Source organism: Brachionichthys hirsutus, chromosome 7, assembly GCF_040956055.1.
Source record: "Brachionichthys hirsutus isolate HB-005 chromosome 7, CSIRO-AGI_Bhir_v1, whole genome shotgun sequence".
NCBI classification, from domain to species: domain Eukaryota; kingdom Metazoa; phylum Chordata; class Actinopteri; order Lophiiformes; family Brachionichthyidae; genus Brachionichthys; species Brachionichthys hirsutus.
The window spans coordinates 10,302,714-10,317,747 of NC_090903.1; the positions used below are offsets into that span (position 1 = coordinate 10,302,714).

The 15,034-nt window shown below is 43.7% G+C and overlaps 1 protein-coding gene across 1 annotated transcript; it reads left to right on the plus strand.

Moving 5' to 3' along the window:
- The first annotated feature begins 745 nt into the window (after positions 1-745).
- Positions 746-1,865, plus strand: tex36 (testis expressed 36). The gene is made up of 4 exons (XM_068741634.1): positions 746-796; positions 904-1,044; positions 1,214-1,288; positions 1,383-1,865. The coding sequence occupies exons 1-4, from the start codon at positions 746-748 to the stop codon at positions 1,863-1,865; spliced, it is 750 nt and encodes a 249-aa protein (XP_068597735.1).
- Positions 1,866-15,034: the final 13,169 nt, after the last annotated feature.

Here is a 15,034-nt window from a genome sequence, read left to right on the forward strand (position 1 = left end):
TGAGAAATAGTATCTTTCTGCTTTTTCTTTTAAATTTAATCAAAGCATATTTTAGTTGCCATATTTCTCCATATGTTTAATTGTCAGCAACTAAAGTTGCCCCTTTTCACTCCAGGGAACTTGCAGAGTGTCTGATTTTGTTTTTTGTCCCACACATCTTGCTAAGTATTTAATACAATCATTCATAACTATAGTTTTGATTTGAATTTGTATTATTTATGTTTCAAGATATTTAAATAACCTGAAACCTATGGTTAAATGTTTACTAGTTTAAAATGGCCTGTGGATAATTAAAATGTATTGTCAAATATATTTGAGGAAAAGAAAATCACAAATGAGTTTGTTATTTTATAGAAGTATGTATTGTTTTATTCTGTTTCTAAGTTCAACGCTATTGCTCTGTTGGCACCCAGGAGAGAAAACAATTGAAGACACCATGACTGTCCTTAGCGAATGAACAGAAAAGGTTTTCACAAAGACTGTCTGGAAAATGTCTTCATCTTTCAAAATGTGTAATAAGAAGTGGGAATTTTATATTCAGTTCATTTTTTCCAGATTTTCACTTTGCTGAATCGAAGTTACAGATTTTCCCTTTAAAACATCCACCTCTACTCCTCCATGGTAAACTGTTTTCCTGTATCAAATTGCAAGCTGCATGTTCCCATAGTGACCAGTGTTTGCAGTATAGTTGTTGGTGTACTCTGCAAATCACTCGGTGGACTCCACATCTCGGACTCGGTTAAAGATGGTAAAGGGTGGAAAGCGGTATTCTTCGATGGGTGATGATGGAAAATGGGTGGGAATGTCTTCATTTTCATCACAGTTGGATCATTTGGGATTCGTAACAATCAGACCTGTGGATTAATCAGCTTTTCTTTTCTTTCTTTCCCCTTCCCTTTTCAGTTTGCTCATTCAGTTGTTCCAGAAAATGAAACAAGAAATCGTGAGACTTGTACAAGCACTGGGATCATGCTGACTCAGGTTAAATCCTCTCTGCCTCAGATGCTGAACTTGGAGCGCTACCCTAAATGGAAAACTCAGCAGGTATACGCTGACACTAGAAACACGCCGTTTGGGATGGCCCAGGGCTTTCAAATATTCATGGCACTATCACATCACTTGTGCTGAGAAAGAAGCAGCCTCCTTGTTGCAGTCCCACTCGGCTGTATTTTATTGTAGAGGGACTCTCCTCCCAATGTGAGTGTCTTTGCAGGATTCCAGAGAGTTTCCATTCTCAGACCACGACAACAAGCATTCTTTAAGAAACAGCATTTCTGTCTTCGGCCAGGTGAGCATGAAGAGAAATACATGCATGTTTAGATCCATCCCTGCACTACACTGTAAAAATAATCTCTTCCATGTCTTGTTGCTATATGCTTCAGGGAGTTGGACGAAGGAAGTGCTTTGATCATCGCAGGCAGCACATCTCCCACTTCTGCCTCTGCCATGACAACGGCTCTGAAGAGACGAAGGGGCACGTCACGGTGTACCAGGCAGATTTTAAGGAGAAGCAGGCAACGTTTTGTGGTCCGTCCGGCAACAACAGGCGGTTCCCCCACAACCACCAGCTGAAGTCTGCAAAGGCGGCTGCAGCACGGGCTGGAGAACAGTTCATGTGGTTCGGACGATACGACTACTCAGCACCTGCCAAGCCGGAAGGTGGTCCGTACAATCCAGGCATCAATGAAAGGGGACATGGTGTAGAAGAGGGAGGGGGGTGGGCAGGTGAACTTTCTGGAGAGTGCCTGCAGGGACTCCATCGGACGATGACTGCAAAGTCGGAACAGGAGAGGGCAGCAAATCTACACGAGCTCTCTGTTGGGCCGACGAGCAGAGCTGCTCAACGTTCAAATTGTGTGGGATAGAAAAGAAAAACTCCCGGTGTAATATGAATTATGTTGAGATCGGAGGCATCATTTAAACATCAATCCAGCTATATTCATTCAATTCATATCAACATCATTGTGTGTGTGTGTGTGTGTGTGTGTGTCCATAGAAGAGAGGAGAAAGCGTGGGAGTGAATAAAGCAGTGAGAAAAGCACTTAAGAAAGGAGGATCCCCCAATCACTGCAGCTGATGTTTTCTCCAGAGTATGTTCTGACCAGCTGGCGTCTGTCTTCAGCCACAGAGGAAATCGGTTTCTTTTTTTTCTGCCAAGCTTTCTTTCTTTCAGCTGTAGTAATTAAGCGATTATCTCGCAGTGCTGGCATCGTGGGAGTTTTCCTTTAACGGCGTGAATTTGTTTTTACATGGAAAGAGCAAAAAGCTGTGAGGAATTCAACACACTGTGATTATTCAGCTACTTCACTTTGAGATTATCTTGCAAAAAAAAAAAAAGGAATTCCTGCACACTAACCAACTTGTAAAATTACTTTAATGCAACATTTCTGTGCAAGAAAGCATAAAAAAAAAACAACAACTTTGAGATCATCTGACGTGCGTCGCCTTGATGCTTGCAGGTGTGCGGCACCGAGGGCTTACTGTGAGCGGGTTCGTAATGATACTTTGATACTTCAAATACTTTGATCTAAAACACTTAAAAGAGATGCAGTTGCGAAAACGACTGCTCTCTCTCGAACAGACTAACCTTACCTTTTGGATTTTCCACCGCTCAGACTGAGACTCAAACTGCATGGACGATGCTGACACTAAACTCTAATGAGCTCTGTCAGATTGACAGTTTTAATACTTCATTGGGGGGGGGGGGGGCAGCAAATCTGAGAAGAGCCTACTGTGCCAATCATTGGCCGGTATGTGGTTGTGTGTTGTTTGTGCCCTGCTTGGCAAAGGCATGTGTTATGGAGAGGCATGAAATCGGTATATGTAAATACAGTTGCTTGGTGGAATATCAGAGCGTCTTCCCTGGGACAAAAGACAAAGTAAACAAGCATTCAACCGCCGAAGCTTGCGCCTCATGAATATTAAATTTATCACATTTTAATCCTGCCTCTTTGGTGTTCGGAGACTGTGGTCTGGATTTCCAACGTTGACTGTGATTTATTCACAGGTGCACGCGTCTCTTTGATGTGTTGAGCTGAGAGCTTTTGCACCTGTTGGAGGAAGAAGAGGAAAAAAAATGCTTTGAAAAACAAGAGGTGGATTTTACAGCCAGTTGAAATGACGGCAGCACAAGAAAGATTTGTGTCAGCCTGTGTGTGTGTGTGTGTGTGTGTGTGTGTGTGTGTGTGTGTGTGTTTTGTGTTTGAAATGGCTGCACTGCTGTGTTTGTCATACTCTGGCATGTACAAAGCAAAATTAGCCTTTGTCAACCGAAATCTGCATTTGGTTTGTACACACAACGGCCGAGTGCATTTTACAATTTAGTTTTTCAATGGTTGCAAGTTTTAATTTAGGCTCATTTTGTGAGTGGGATTTTTGGTCTCAGACTCCAAATTGCTCCAAAATTTCAAGAAATTGTATTTATCCCCCATGAACTAAAGAGGTACTTAATTTTGAGGGGTTTTTTTTGAGCTATTCACTTTACCAGAATAATTTGAACGTTTTCCAAACTGTCCTTCGATTAACTGGAGGGGTGGCGCGGGATCCTGATTTAGGAAGTTAGGAAGTTTAGCATCTTGCATTTTTTTTTTTAATCTATTACCTATTTGTCAAACATCCAACTTGTCATGGAGATGCTGCAGTTAAACGATAAATCATAATCAAAATAAAATTTCCTTTTATTCCATAGCCAATTACAATTAATGCTTTCTTTAGAATCATTTTTGCTTTTTCTCCTTTTTAATAACGAGGCGCCGGCTCTCACAGAACCGCCCCTTCCTTGTGTTTGCCATGTTCATCCTGTTCAAACATTCAGCATTTTTTTTTCCCACGTGGCAACTGCAGATTCCAAAATGGCGTTGAAGACATGACAATGGCCTCCTTGGCTAGTTTTAAACCAACTCCATCCCTCAAACCTCCTGCAGTCAATCCACTGGTGTGTGAAGCTCCCTGGCTGTCCCCAGTTCTCCTCCTTCCGGTTAATGGTCAGGGGCCCTCCAGAGTCTGAGGCCGGTGATAAAGGTAGCTGGCCATCTTATTTCTACAGAGGAAAAGATAACATCCTTAAAACACTCCCATCACTCAAGGAGTTTGTTTGAAGGAGATAAGAGATCCCGTGCTATAGGTTGGCCATGAAGCTCCGGGGGGGGGGGGGGGTATTTGTGTGTCTTTACATTTGGACATGTGTATTTAATTGACGTAGTTCATCAGCCGCTGTCCTGCTCAGGGCTTCTTCCCGTGTTGCAAGCGTGAGGTCTGCTGACCTGGCATCACGGCGCCGGAGCAACGCCGCCTCAGAAGACGAGACCTATTGCTGCACCAAATCACATTCCGCCCTGTATTTCTCAAGCCTCCGACATAGTCTGCATGCTAATCTGCGCGTAGGTGGTGAGTATAATTACATTAGGGTAGTTGTAAACAAAGACCTACATTGTGTGCTCAAGTATTCAACTCAGGAGGGAACAAGGAAATAGTGCATACAAATATGAATTTTTCATGAAGTTTATGTGAAGAAAATTGTATTCCATTCTGGCTTGTACGCACAGCTGATTAGTATTAGCAGTAAAAAGTGTTTGGTTTCATTTATGGTTTCTGTGTTGTAGTACTGAGATTTAGATATTCACCTCCGCCTGTAGGAGGTTATGTTTTATCCGTTTGTCTGTTAGCAGGACAACTCAAAAAGTTATGGACGGATTGTGGTGACATTTTCAGGACATGTTACCAGAGATTCTGGATTCTGGATCACTTCTGAATTTTCGTTAACATTGCAGTAAATGGAGTTTCAAAATTTGATCTTCAATATCTTGGTTGATTATTGACACATGTTTATGGAATTTGGCACAGTCATGTAGGGTGGGGGGGCCTCTATTCCACCACCGAATTTCATCCGGATCGGACCCGGATTGCTGGCCTTGACCAAGACACTGTGGAATTAGTAGTGGACAAACAAGATTTGTTGTATCTTCAAAAGCTACGGATTTAAAGATCCAAAAGAATCTGCCACTACTGAAAGTGAGCTTTTTTGTGAATAACATCAAATCTAATAATTATATCAATGTGAATCCAATTTCTAAAGGTTTGTTTTTATCGTTAAGGAATCTAAAAATAAAGATAAAATAAATGCAGGGCCATTATATTTGGCGTAAATCACAACGTAGGGAGACTGGGGTGCTTGGCAGAGGTCATCGCTCTCCAAACGCATTATTAGCTGATATTGTGAAGATTTTTTTTAAAGCAGAATCAACATTTTGGATTGCTGCCCTTATGCTTCATATTTAGAGCAACGGAGAATGATACAGAGGCAGCTTTGCGAACGACACATTTCTATCCCCGGGACAGAGACACGCTCCTCAGCTCAAACAGAGGCTCAGTCTGGTTTTTCACATTTTGTACATTACCAAGTATTTCATCACAACTTCAAAAACTCCACCTCTTCATCTACTCTGTTCCCGCACAACCACAGGATCACAGCTTTTGATCTCGTTAGGTGAAATGAATAAATCTATTCCACTTGATTAATCCACTTGATTAAAAGACCGGCTGCACATCTGCGCTCCTTGTACACCATCTCCTATATATTCCTCACTCTTTGAGATTTGTTTTCAGCCTGTTGCATACGCTATATCTATAGTTTATAAAATCAGCCTTAAAAAAGGCCTTTATATTTCACTTAAACGTGCAGTTTTCTATTTCCTGATGTAGGAAGAAGGAAAAAACAACAACAACCCCCAACCTATAATTAACCGTTTTCACACTTGTTCTCCAGTCAAAGGGGAAAACCTGCTTCATTTGCATTCTGTTGGAGGCATAAATATAAACCGGTGAAGATGTTGTTTTAAAGTCTGCTGTGGATGTATCAGAAGCCTTAATGTGGAATAATTAGTTGTGAATGTGGGATTGTGTGGCTTTGTTTGAATACTTAAAGAAATCCTGCTGCTGTACGTATAAGTATTTGTCAGAGGAGGTACATGCAGTACAATGGCACACTCTCAATCTGACATCATTATCAAATGTAAATTACACACCCATGAGCTCCTCGTTACCATATCTTTATCGAGAAGGAGGAAATATGTCAAAAATGTAAAAAAAATCAGTTCAAAGGTGGAATAATTACCTACAGGTATATATTTAAAGTTATTTTGAATCGTGATGAAGTGGAGGAGGAATTGGTGGACTTAATGAATATACTTGATAAATTGATTAAAGCAATTTATTCTGATGTTTGATAAAATAATAGATTTATGTGTTATTGTATACACATTCTGGACAAAGCAAATAAGAACTGCTCTGCAATAAGGAGATTTGAGCACGCGAGACTGAGTCAAGGTTGCAGTGGAATTTAATTCAGATGCGGTAAAGAATGGAGCAGCATGAGAATAACTCGTCTTTAAAGATTAACATAACCCTCGGAGATGTTATTGTATCCCCGTAACCGAGCCTTGAGTTCAGCAGGTGCAGAACGGCTCTCCCTCTCTGTGAGTTACTGCATTAAGTCTCTCAAATTTAGTGGCACAATCACGAGCCTCCCGTTCACTCTCCGGAGTCGAAGAATTGCTTTGCATTTTAAAAAGGTCAAACACTCAGATCTCTGCCAGGGGGGATTGAGGGAAGAAATAATGTCGCTCCCGCAGAAATATGCAGTCGCACACCACCGATCCTCTCAAATACCCGCTGCACAGATTAGAGGTGTGTGATGACTGTCATCCTCTAACAAAATGGTGTACAAACAAAGGCAAATCATGATGTCAAGCTCTAATGCGGTGAGTATTTTAATCATTTTCAAGATTATACCGATTTATTCCCATGGCTGGTGGCTCGAGCGCGATGAAGGGGGGGAATGCAATGTTAGTCATGATGGTTATTTAAAATGTAAGGTTCTTAATAAAGAACCTTACTCTTCTTTATTAAGTGATCTAGATCTATAATAATAATAAAAAAAAGCAACATAATATATGCTTATAAGTGGCAGACAATCTTTTCTAGGATTAAATAAATCATTTTAAACAATGCGGAATTGTTTAAAATGATTTATTTTAGAAAGACAAAAAGGGACTTTCGGCCATAGGAATAAATTAAGGATACCAACAGAGGCGTATTACATGTTATCTACGTTCATTTTACGAAATTAACGTACGAAAATTACGGAGTTATTGCTTCCCAGCAGAGATTCGGCTCGTTTCATCTGCTGCTTCCCCATATCCTCTCCCCCCGTAAAACATATGCCTCAGTTGTTGTTGGCTGGTGTGGCTCTTTAGAGTGTTTGGGTTCTTACCCAGCAGTTGCATTGTGTTGAAGACTAAATGACCCACAGGGAAAGATGCAGTCAGGACTGGGCCAAGAGCCCCCCCCCAGGCCTGGAGCCACACGGAGGGTACATGACACAGAAACTATGGCAATGTGTAAAACAGAAGCTATGTAAATGGTTCAGTGATTAACAGTGATTTTCATTGTCTTTGTCTAGGAAGCCTAAATCTATCGATCGACAGCAGTTTGGTATTCGTTCAACCAATTGCTTATTTGATTATAGTTCTATGTGAATGACCTGACTGTGCTGAAAGACAGTTTAACTTCACTTTGAAAGAGAAAATAAGTTCAAGAACGACGAAAAATGAATTTGCAGATGCTGTTGCAGAAAGGAGAATAAGTGATTTAGAAACATTGCCCATTATTATGACTATAGCCTTGGCAGCGCTGTTGCCTCACAGCAAGGTCACAGGTTCTAATCCAACTTTGCATGTTCTCCCCGTGTCTGCGTGGGTTCTCTCTGGGTTCTCCAACTTCCTCCCACCACCAAAAACATGCAGTTTAGGTGAATTGGTTACACTAAATTGCCCGTAGGTGTGAGTGTGTGGCCCTGCAATGAACTGGCGACTTGTCCGGGGTGTACCCTGCCTTTTTGCCTGTGGACAGCTGGGATAGGCTCCAGCAATACCCACAGCCCGGTTACGGATACAGCGATTGGAAAATGAATGAAATTAAATGGTTATTAGGCCCAAGCGCCTATCCTAGGCGTAATTTTTGATCTTCCTTTTGATGTGCAGATTCCATTACACGTCACTGATGTTTTTTTTTGTGTGTTTTTTTTCTTCTATGTATCATAAACATGTTGCGTCTGCAAACTTTGTTCAGTCATGATGCGGAATAAAAACCACAGAAACCCCCTTTATTCCGTCTCCCCCTTCCCTTCCCTTCCCTTCTCCGGCTCCTTCCTCCATCAACTTCCAAGACTCGATCAACGCTGTGCGCGCGTGCGAGCGAGCGAGCGAGCCCGCGCGCGCGCGTGCGTGCGAGGGAGAAGTGGGCAAAGGCTCCGCCTCGCTCAAAAAGCGCGAGAGAGAGAGAGAAAAAAAGGAAAAAGCAAACTGATACGCACCTCTCAGTTCTGGCAGGAGGAAAAGAAAACGAGTGTTTATGAACCGGAGAAGTAAACAGCAGGATAACCGGGGCTCACCGACAGCCGAGGCTCCCCCCCCCCCCCCCCCCCCCGTTAAAACCGACCGGGGCTACGGGTTTGTCCCGTCGCGTTCAGGATTAAGTTTTTGTTTTTTTATGTCATTCTAAAAGGTGGATCGTTATCTAAATCCGAGATAACAAGCGAATTTGAAATGCGTAGCCTGCGATGCTGTTCCTGGAGCCCCCGAAGACGACGTTTGAACTCCCGGTAAACAACCAGCCGAGGTAGGATTCGAGATTGTTGCTAAGGCGGTGTTAAAAACAAAAAAGATGCTTTAGCTCCACCGGAGGTATTCTGTAGTTTAGAGAGAGCTACACTCGCGTCGCTCCTCCATGTGTCCCTGCGCCATCACCGGGGGGGGGGGGGGCGCAGACATTTGGCCGATACTCCCCGTCTTAGTGGGGGGAACTGCCTTTATTAACTTCCCAATAAGCTAAGGTGAAGGCCAACATGGGGTTAAAAACTCGATACAAATCACATTTTAGAAGAAAATAATCGCAAATATTTGGAGTTTGACCAAAAGTTTGGTTCGTGTCTTTTTTTTTCGTGCATAATTTCTTGCTAGCGTGTGAATAACAAATCTGAACTTGGTCATCTGAGCGCTTAATTAATGACCCAATCAGGCTTCCGTATTAACACCTGCAACATTTCCAGGACATGATAATCCTTCCATTATCCTGTTTTGACAGACAAGAGTGGGGGCACAGCTTTTTTTTTTTTTTCTTTAAAGCTACACTCCACACTTTTTCTTCTTCTTTCTTTCTGCATTTGAAGTAAAGCTTCAAGTGGAGGAAGAGGAGGAGGAGGAGGAGGAGGAGGAGGCCATTGTCTGGCCTTCATTGGGTGGGGATGGAGGCTCTATGCAGATGTGCTGCTGGCAATGGACATCTGCCCCCCCCCCCACACACACATTTATGATGTGTGTTCTCACGTTCAAGAGCCAGACGTTTCCATATGAAATGTACTTTTTGTTTTTATAGAATAAGAGGAATGAACTTGTGTGAATATCTGCTCCGGAGATCACCCCCAAACAAACATGTCATTTGATGCCGATGAAGTACTGAGTGACATTTCCCTTTTCTCCACCCGCCTTCAACTCCAACCTGGGTTGAAACGCTCCTCTCGTCTTTGTGGCCTGCGTGTTCTCGGCTATGAAAGGAAGCCTCCCGAAGCGAAGGCATCACGCGGCGGCTCCTGCGATGTCTTTGGTTTGGTCGTTTGTCAAACACGTTTCTGTGCTTGATCGTAGCTTTCACTGTTCTTCTGTTTGTACTGGAGCGCTGATGTCTCGTTTACCTCGATGGCTATTCCCCCGGTGGCTGCTGGAGTCCGTGCACTGTGATCAGGCACATGATTTGTGCCTGTACGTGGCTGATCTGCTGTACGGCGTGCTTGTTCATGGACTCGTTTGTGTGTTCCTACTGTGTTATGACACACTGGGTAGCGCAGAGGCGAGCTCGGGAGCGAGTGCACCGATGCAGGAAGAGACGAAGACACAGCTGCTGCGTTTCCCTGTGCTTAACGCAGTTTTCTTTCCGGGCGGCGCGTGCAAGTTAGTCCACGAGACAAACCATCGTGCAACTGCTGCCATGTCTGTTTTATTTTTTATTTTTTGTACGATTTGAGAAACCGAATCAAAGAGCTAACGCGCACGATAGAAAAGCCCGCATTGATTGACTGCCTGCCTGTTTTGAAGTCACAGAAGTGATGTAATTCCGAGCGCTCGATCATCCTCGGAGCCTAAATACTCCATTTAACACCGTCATTTGGCTGTTGCTGAAATGAACTCTTGTGAGAATCCCCGTAATGGCCGGGCCACTAACGGGCTTTAAATGCTCCCGGAGGAATTGCTTTGAGAGGATTTTGCTGTCATGTGATTGTGCTGCTTGTTGCGGAGAGGAGCTAATGGGTAAACTTACACTGACTGGCATGGATGGATTTCTCAGAGTCGCTCTCCCTATTCATATAGAGATAGTGTTTTTAATGTATTTATTATGTATGTCTATCCATCCATGTTCAGTAATTTGTAGTTAGTTTTTTTTTTTTGCTTCGAGTGTTTTTAAATGAGCGATTCTTTTCTTAGTTTCATGATGGAATTCAGCACGGTGCTCAATTCCTCTTTATTTCACAAAGCCCCGCTGTGGTTCCGTCATGCAGCTCTTCAGGCATGTTCAGAACTGACTCTGGTATTATCGTTCGCTTTGATGGAATGGAACGGCGCTTGTCCCGTGAAGTAGCGCGAGTCACAAAGTAAGCACTGTTTATTTTCAAAGAATTACCGTGATGAGGAAATACTTCAGTTATTGCTCAAACGACTGCTGTTCTGTGCCTCGTGCTCAAAGAGCAGTCATCGTGAAACCTTCTGTTTGTGCAGTGGAATGGGCGTACGTACGCTCGCGCGTCGCACCACCTGTGTTTGGCTTGTTATAACTTGCTCTGTTGTGTCTCGGTTGCTTGTGACTCAGCCGTTTTTGGTTTGTGCTTTTGAAGGACAGTTTTGGGAGAGCGGTTGTGGACTGCACCAGACAGCAGCAGCAGGTGTTTGATTCTCATCGCTGATAAGGCCTGTTTTCTGAGTGCCTGAAAGGAAATGGGGCGCTCTGTAAGTCCCCCTGTGTGTGTGTGTGTGTGTGTGTGTGTGTGTGTGTGTGTGTGTGTGTGTTTATACCATCATTAAAGGAAATTGTGCTTTTCTCATTTATTTATATAGTCATTTGGTCCTTTTGCAGAAAATAATAGCAAAACTCCCCCAAATGTATTGTTTATCATATTTACGACACCATCAGCAGCAAACATTTGAATTCAGGGAGCTGTTTCTGTCCAATTAAATGAATGATTAAACAATGACATGACTGATATAAAGTCATTGTGTACGTAAAAGAACATGGCAAAGCCCCATTTGCGCCGAAGCAATGAGAAAGTTGTCTCAATTAATGGAATACAGCTGGACACGTGTCAAAAAAAGGGACACGTGGGCATCAGTTATTCCTCTTTATTCAGGCTATCAGTTACAGCTGTGCTTAAACATCTGCAAACTGTGGCTTTAATCACGGCCGGTGGGTACATTGTGGATAAATGAACCTTCCTCTAAATGATTAGCTCATCATAGGATTGGAGGAAAGTCCCTGGGCGGCAGCGGGAGATGTTTACTGTTCCCCGCGTTTATGACCATGGGAGTTTGCTCGCGCTACTTGGCTGCCTAATAGCCTCCCACCTGGCAAAAACCATTACACTCGGAATCCCTGCTCCTCCTTAATGACCGGCCATTTTCATCCAAAGAAGTCCTAATTGCTCTCGACTGCATGTGTGGATATTACGCCAGAGATGGTGAGGAGGGTAGGACGGGAAAGGAGGTAGGGGCGCAGCGTGGACACATAAAAGGGTCTTTTTTTTAAACATGGAACGGTGTGTTTGTCACCACAAAAAAAAAAGGACTTGATCCTCATCTCGCCATCGCTTGGCATAGGCGTTAACTTTCATTCGAACCACTAGAGGATTAGGAATGAATAGCGGCACCCTCTTCCAACCCGGTGTGCATGTACGTGCGCGCTCGTGTTTGTGCGCGTGTGTCACTTTTTTGCAGGAACTGTCAGAGACAAAGCACCATCTGCACGCAGCAGGCTGTCCCGACTGCCTGCGCCTCTCGCCGGGGCGGAGAAAAGGCTCGCATTGTTACCAAACCGGCCTCTGCCGCCGTTGCTGCCACACTGCTTGTTAACATGGACAGCTAATAATGTCCTCCTGGACGTCCTCGCCTTGAGAGAGGAGACGGAAAGCGAATGCAGACAGGAAGTGAGTGAGAGAGAGAGAGAGACAGGAACAGATACAGAGCTGTTGACTTCAACCGAAGGGGATCGTGCACACATTAACGTCGAGTGAAAGTTCAGGCACACTTATGGTGTTATATTTCTTTTTTTTATTTGTTGTTGCTTCCTTCCTGTGAGGAGGGAGGTGGCAGGAGGAGGAGGAAAGGTTCCATTGTGCTTCGACAGAGCCCCTCTTCCAGTCCGGCTGACATAGTCTTGTGTCAGGAGGATCCAACCTGCTGATGTTAGGGAAGCTGTTAGCTGAAAGAGATGTCTAAAATGCTGAAGTGTGCGCTGGCTGGTGCAGAGATGGCCTCTGTTTGTTTGCCATTCTGCTGAGCACCACTTCACAGAGAAAACGTTTCTGCCCAAATTTGCTGACGGAGCTATAAAAAAAAAAGGGGAGAGGGGGAAAAAAAAGTGTTGGAGTTGGGCTTTTTGGGAGTCACTAGTGGGCACATTGAGCCCTGCCCATTGTGGGTCTGTGACATTGACATTTTGAAATGGTGAGAGGCAGAAAAGAGTTTTATAAAAATAAAAAAAAATAAAAAAGCCTCCTTTTCTCGGCTGTCTCTCGCTACGGAGACGGTTTGATTCTCACACACTCAACAGTCAGTGAGCCTTCCTGTCGCATGAATATTTAGATCAGAATATTCCTCTCTGGCCTCTGAGCTGGAATTTATTTCCCACACGGAGACCTGTCCCGTTGTGTTTGATTGGCCCTGACATTTGGAAAGGTCCTTGAATAAAGCGAGAAAAAAAAAAGAGTTGTTTATGACAACTGGAGAATTCTCTCTTTGCAGAGGAGTAAAAAGTGGCATTTTGAAAGGAGCGCTGTTGCTGCAGATTTAAATGCTAATGGCTCTATGATTGTGCGGCATAATGGGATGTGTGCGGTATGTACACTTGCAGAATGCAGGCGCGCTGCCTGAGTGCTTCTACTAATAACTGTGGAAGGTGCAGCAGCTCGTTTTATTAACTGATTACAGGAGCCCTGATATCCTATTTCATAAATGATTTTTTTATGGCAGAAGAAAGAATAATTTTACTTGCATCTGTTGTGTATTTGTGTTATGCTTCTGATGCGGGTGACATTAAAATGGCTTGTTTTACAAGCTCGCTGATGCTGTGTGGCAGAGGGAGGACTGCTCGTCTTAAGACCTGGCCCCTGGAGACATGGCTGGGTAGCCCTGTTGTGAGGTCCTTGGTTTACCATGAACTGCTTTGTTAGCAGTAGCCACCCACCAGGCGTATGGATCTCCCTGGACTTTGGCCTTGTGGCTTATTTAGTGTGGACACAGGGACACTGGTGATGCCATTAGATAGGCATTGAGTTTATGTTAAGCGCTAGATAAACCGTAGCGCGAGCCATTTTATTAACTTATGCCTTTTTTGTCCCTATTGTATTTCTAATGACGTCCATTAAGAGCTGGTGTTCAACTAACGATTAAAATCCGAGTGCTACTTAGTCATAAAAGCTCCTCTTTCTGTTTTCTCCTCCTTGGGATTTTATTCTTGGTATTGTGCATAATTTCCTTCAATAAAAGGGGTTATTTAAGGAGAACAAAAAATCTCTCTCAGCTGCCAAGCATGTTATCTGTCTGCTAGGAGCCGCCGCCGCCCCCCCCCCCCCCCCCCCGACAGAGGATGGTGAATAAAACATGGCTAATAAGCTACTCAGCTTGTTTCATTTTCAACTCCCGCCTCTTGTCCCCCGCTGTGAGTTTAGGCCCCATTTACATGACAGCAGTGTTTGCTGAAATTCATAAATATTTGTAAATGATCCTCACGCACACAAACGACGGTTCGGTTTGATCGGACCGAGGCCGTCTCTTCCTGTCTTGTCAGTGCAGTTCTGTACTTTGTTCAGATGGATTGTCCCACATGGTATTTTTGTCTGTATCAAACCGGTTAGGGGTTAAGTCCAGAACTGTGGCCCAGATTAGGAAGGTGCTGCACTTTGGACCAAGGTGGACGATGAGGACATGCTTGTCTGAGAATACCTGATACAGCTGTTGATGACAAACCTAAGGTTTTGCAGTTTTTCATTGTCTGCCATCAATGGTTTAAAGAAAATAATAAAAACACCCCAACTGGGGATCCAATGTGGCGGTAATAGTGTTGATAAAAAAAAAAAAAAAAAAAAAATCTATGCTCTAAAACCAGGTTTCATTGATTTTTGTACATACATGCAATTAAAGGTTTTCTGCAAAACAACAAAAAAAAAGTTGCCATTTGTGTAGTAACCCTTTACCCCATGAGCAAATCTACTGACTGTGGAAGTCACATTGATGTGAATTGATTTTGTATTTTTGTAGGAGGGGTGGGGGGGGGGGGGGCATGAGGCCAATGGGTGTATTTTTATTCTTGTACGTCAGATTAAATCTGTCCTCTTACCACACTTTCATGCATCTCGCGGCCTCTTTGCTTGTTTAAATGCTGGCAGGCGTCCAATCAGGGAAGTCTGCCAGATGGCCATGACACCGTTTGACTCCTTAACCACACTGTTAAGTGAGAGGCTGCACTTCCCATTGAAGTGAATGAGCAGTGGACATCGGCACCGCTGCTTCGGTGTTCACACACGCACGCACGCACACACACACACACACACACACACACACACACACAGTTATCTGCAGAGAGCGAAGGAGGCTGGCTGTGCTCCGGCCTGGCGTCACTCATCTGTGCTTTGAAGTGATGCACTAGCAGCACTTCTGTTGACAGAGCTGAGAGATGGAGTCTTTTCACATCGCAGCTCTCTCCATTATATGAATAT

Excerpts from the sequence above, each read along its gene's own strand:
- tex36 (XM_068741634.1), top strand. The coding sequence starts at position 746 with ATGGTAAAGGGTGGAAAGCGGTATTCTTCGATGGGTGATGATGGAAAA. Across the intron at positions 797-903 it reads TGGGTGATGATGGAAAATGG|TTTGCTCATTCAGTTGTTCC; the intron begins GTGGGAATGTCT and ends TTCCCTTTTCAG. Across the intron at positions 1,289-1,382 it reads GCATTTCTGTCTTCGGCCAG|GGAGTTGGACGAAGGAAGTG; the intron begins GTGAGCATGAAG and ends TATATGCTTCAG.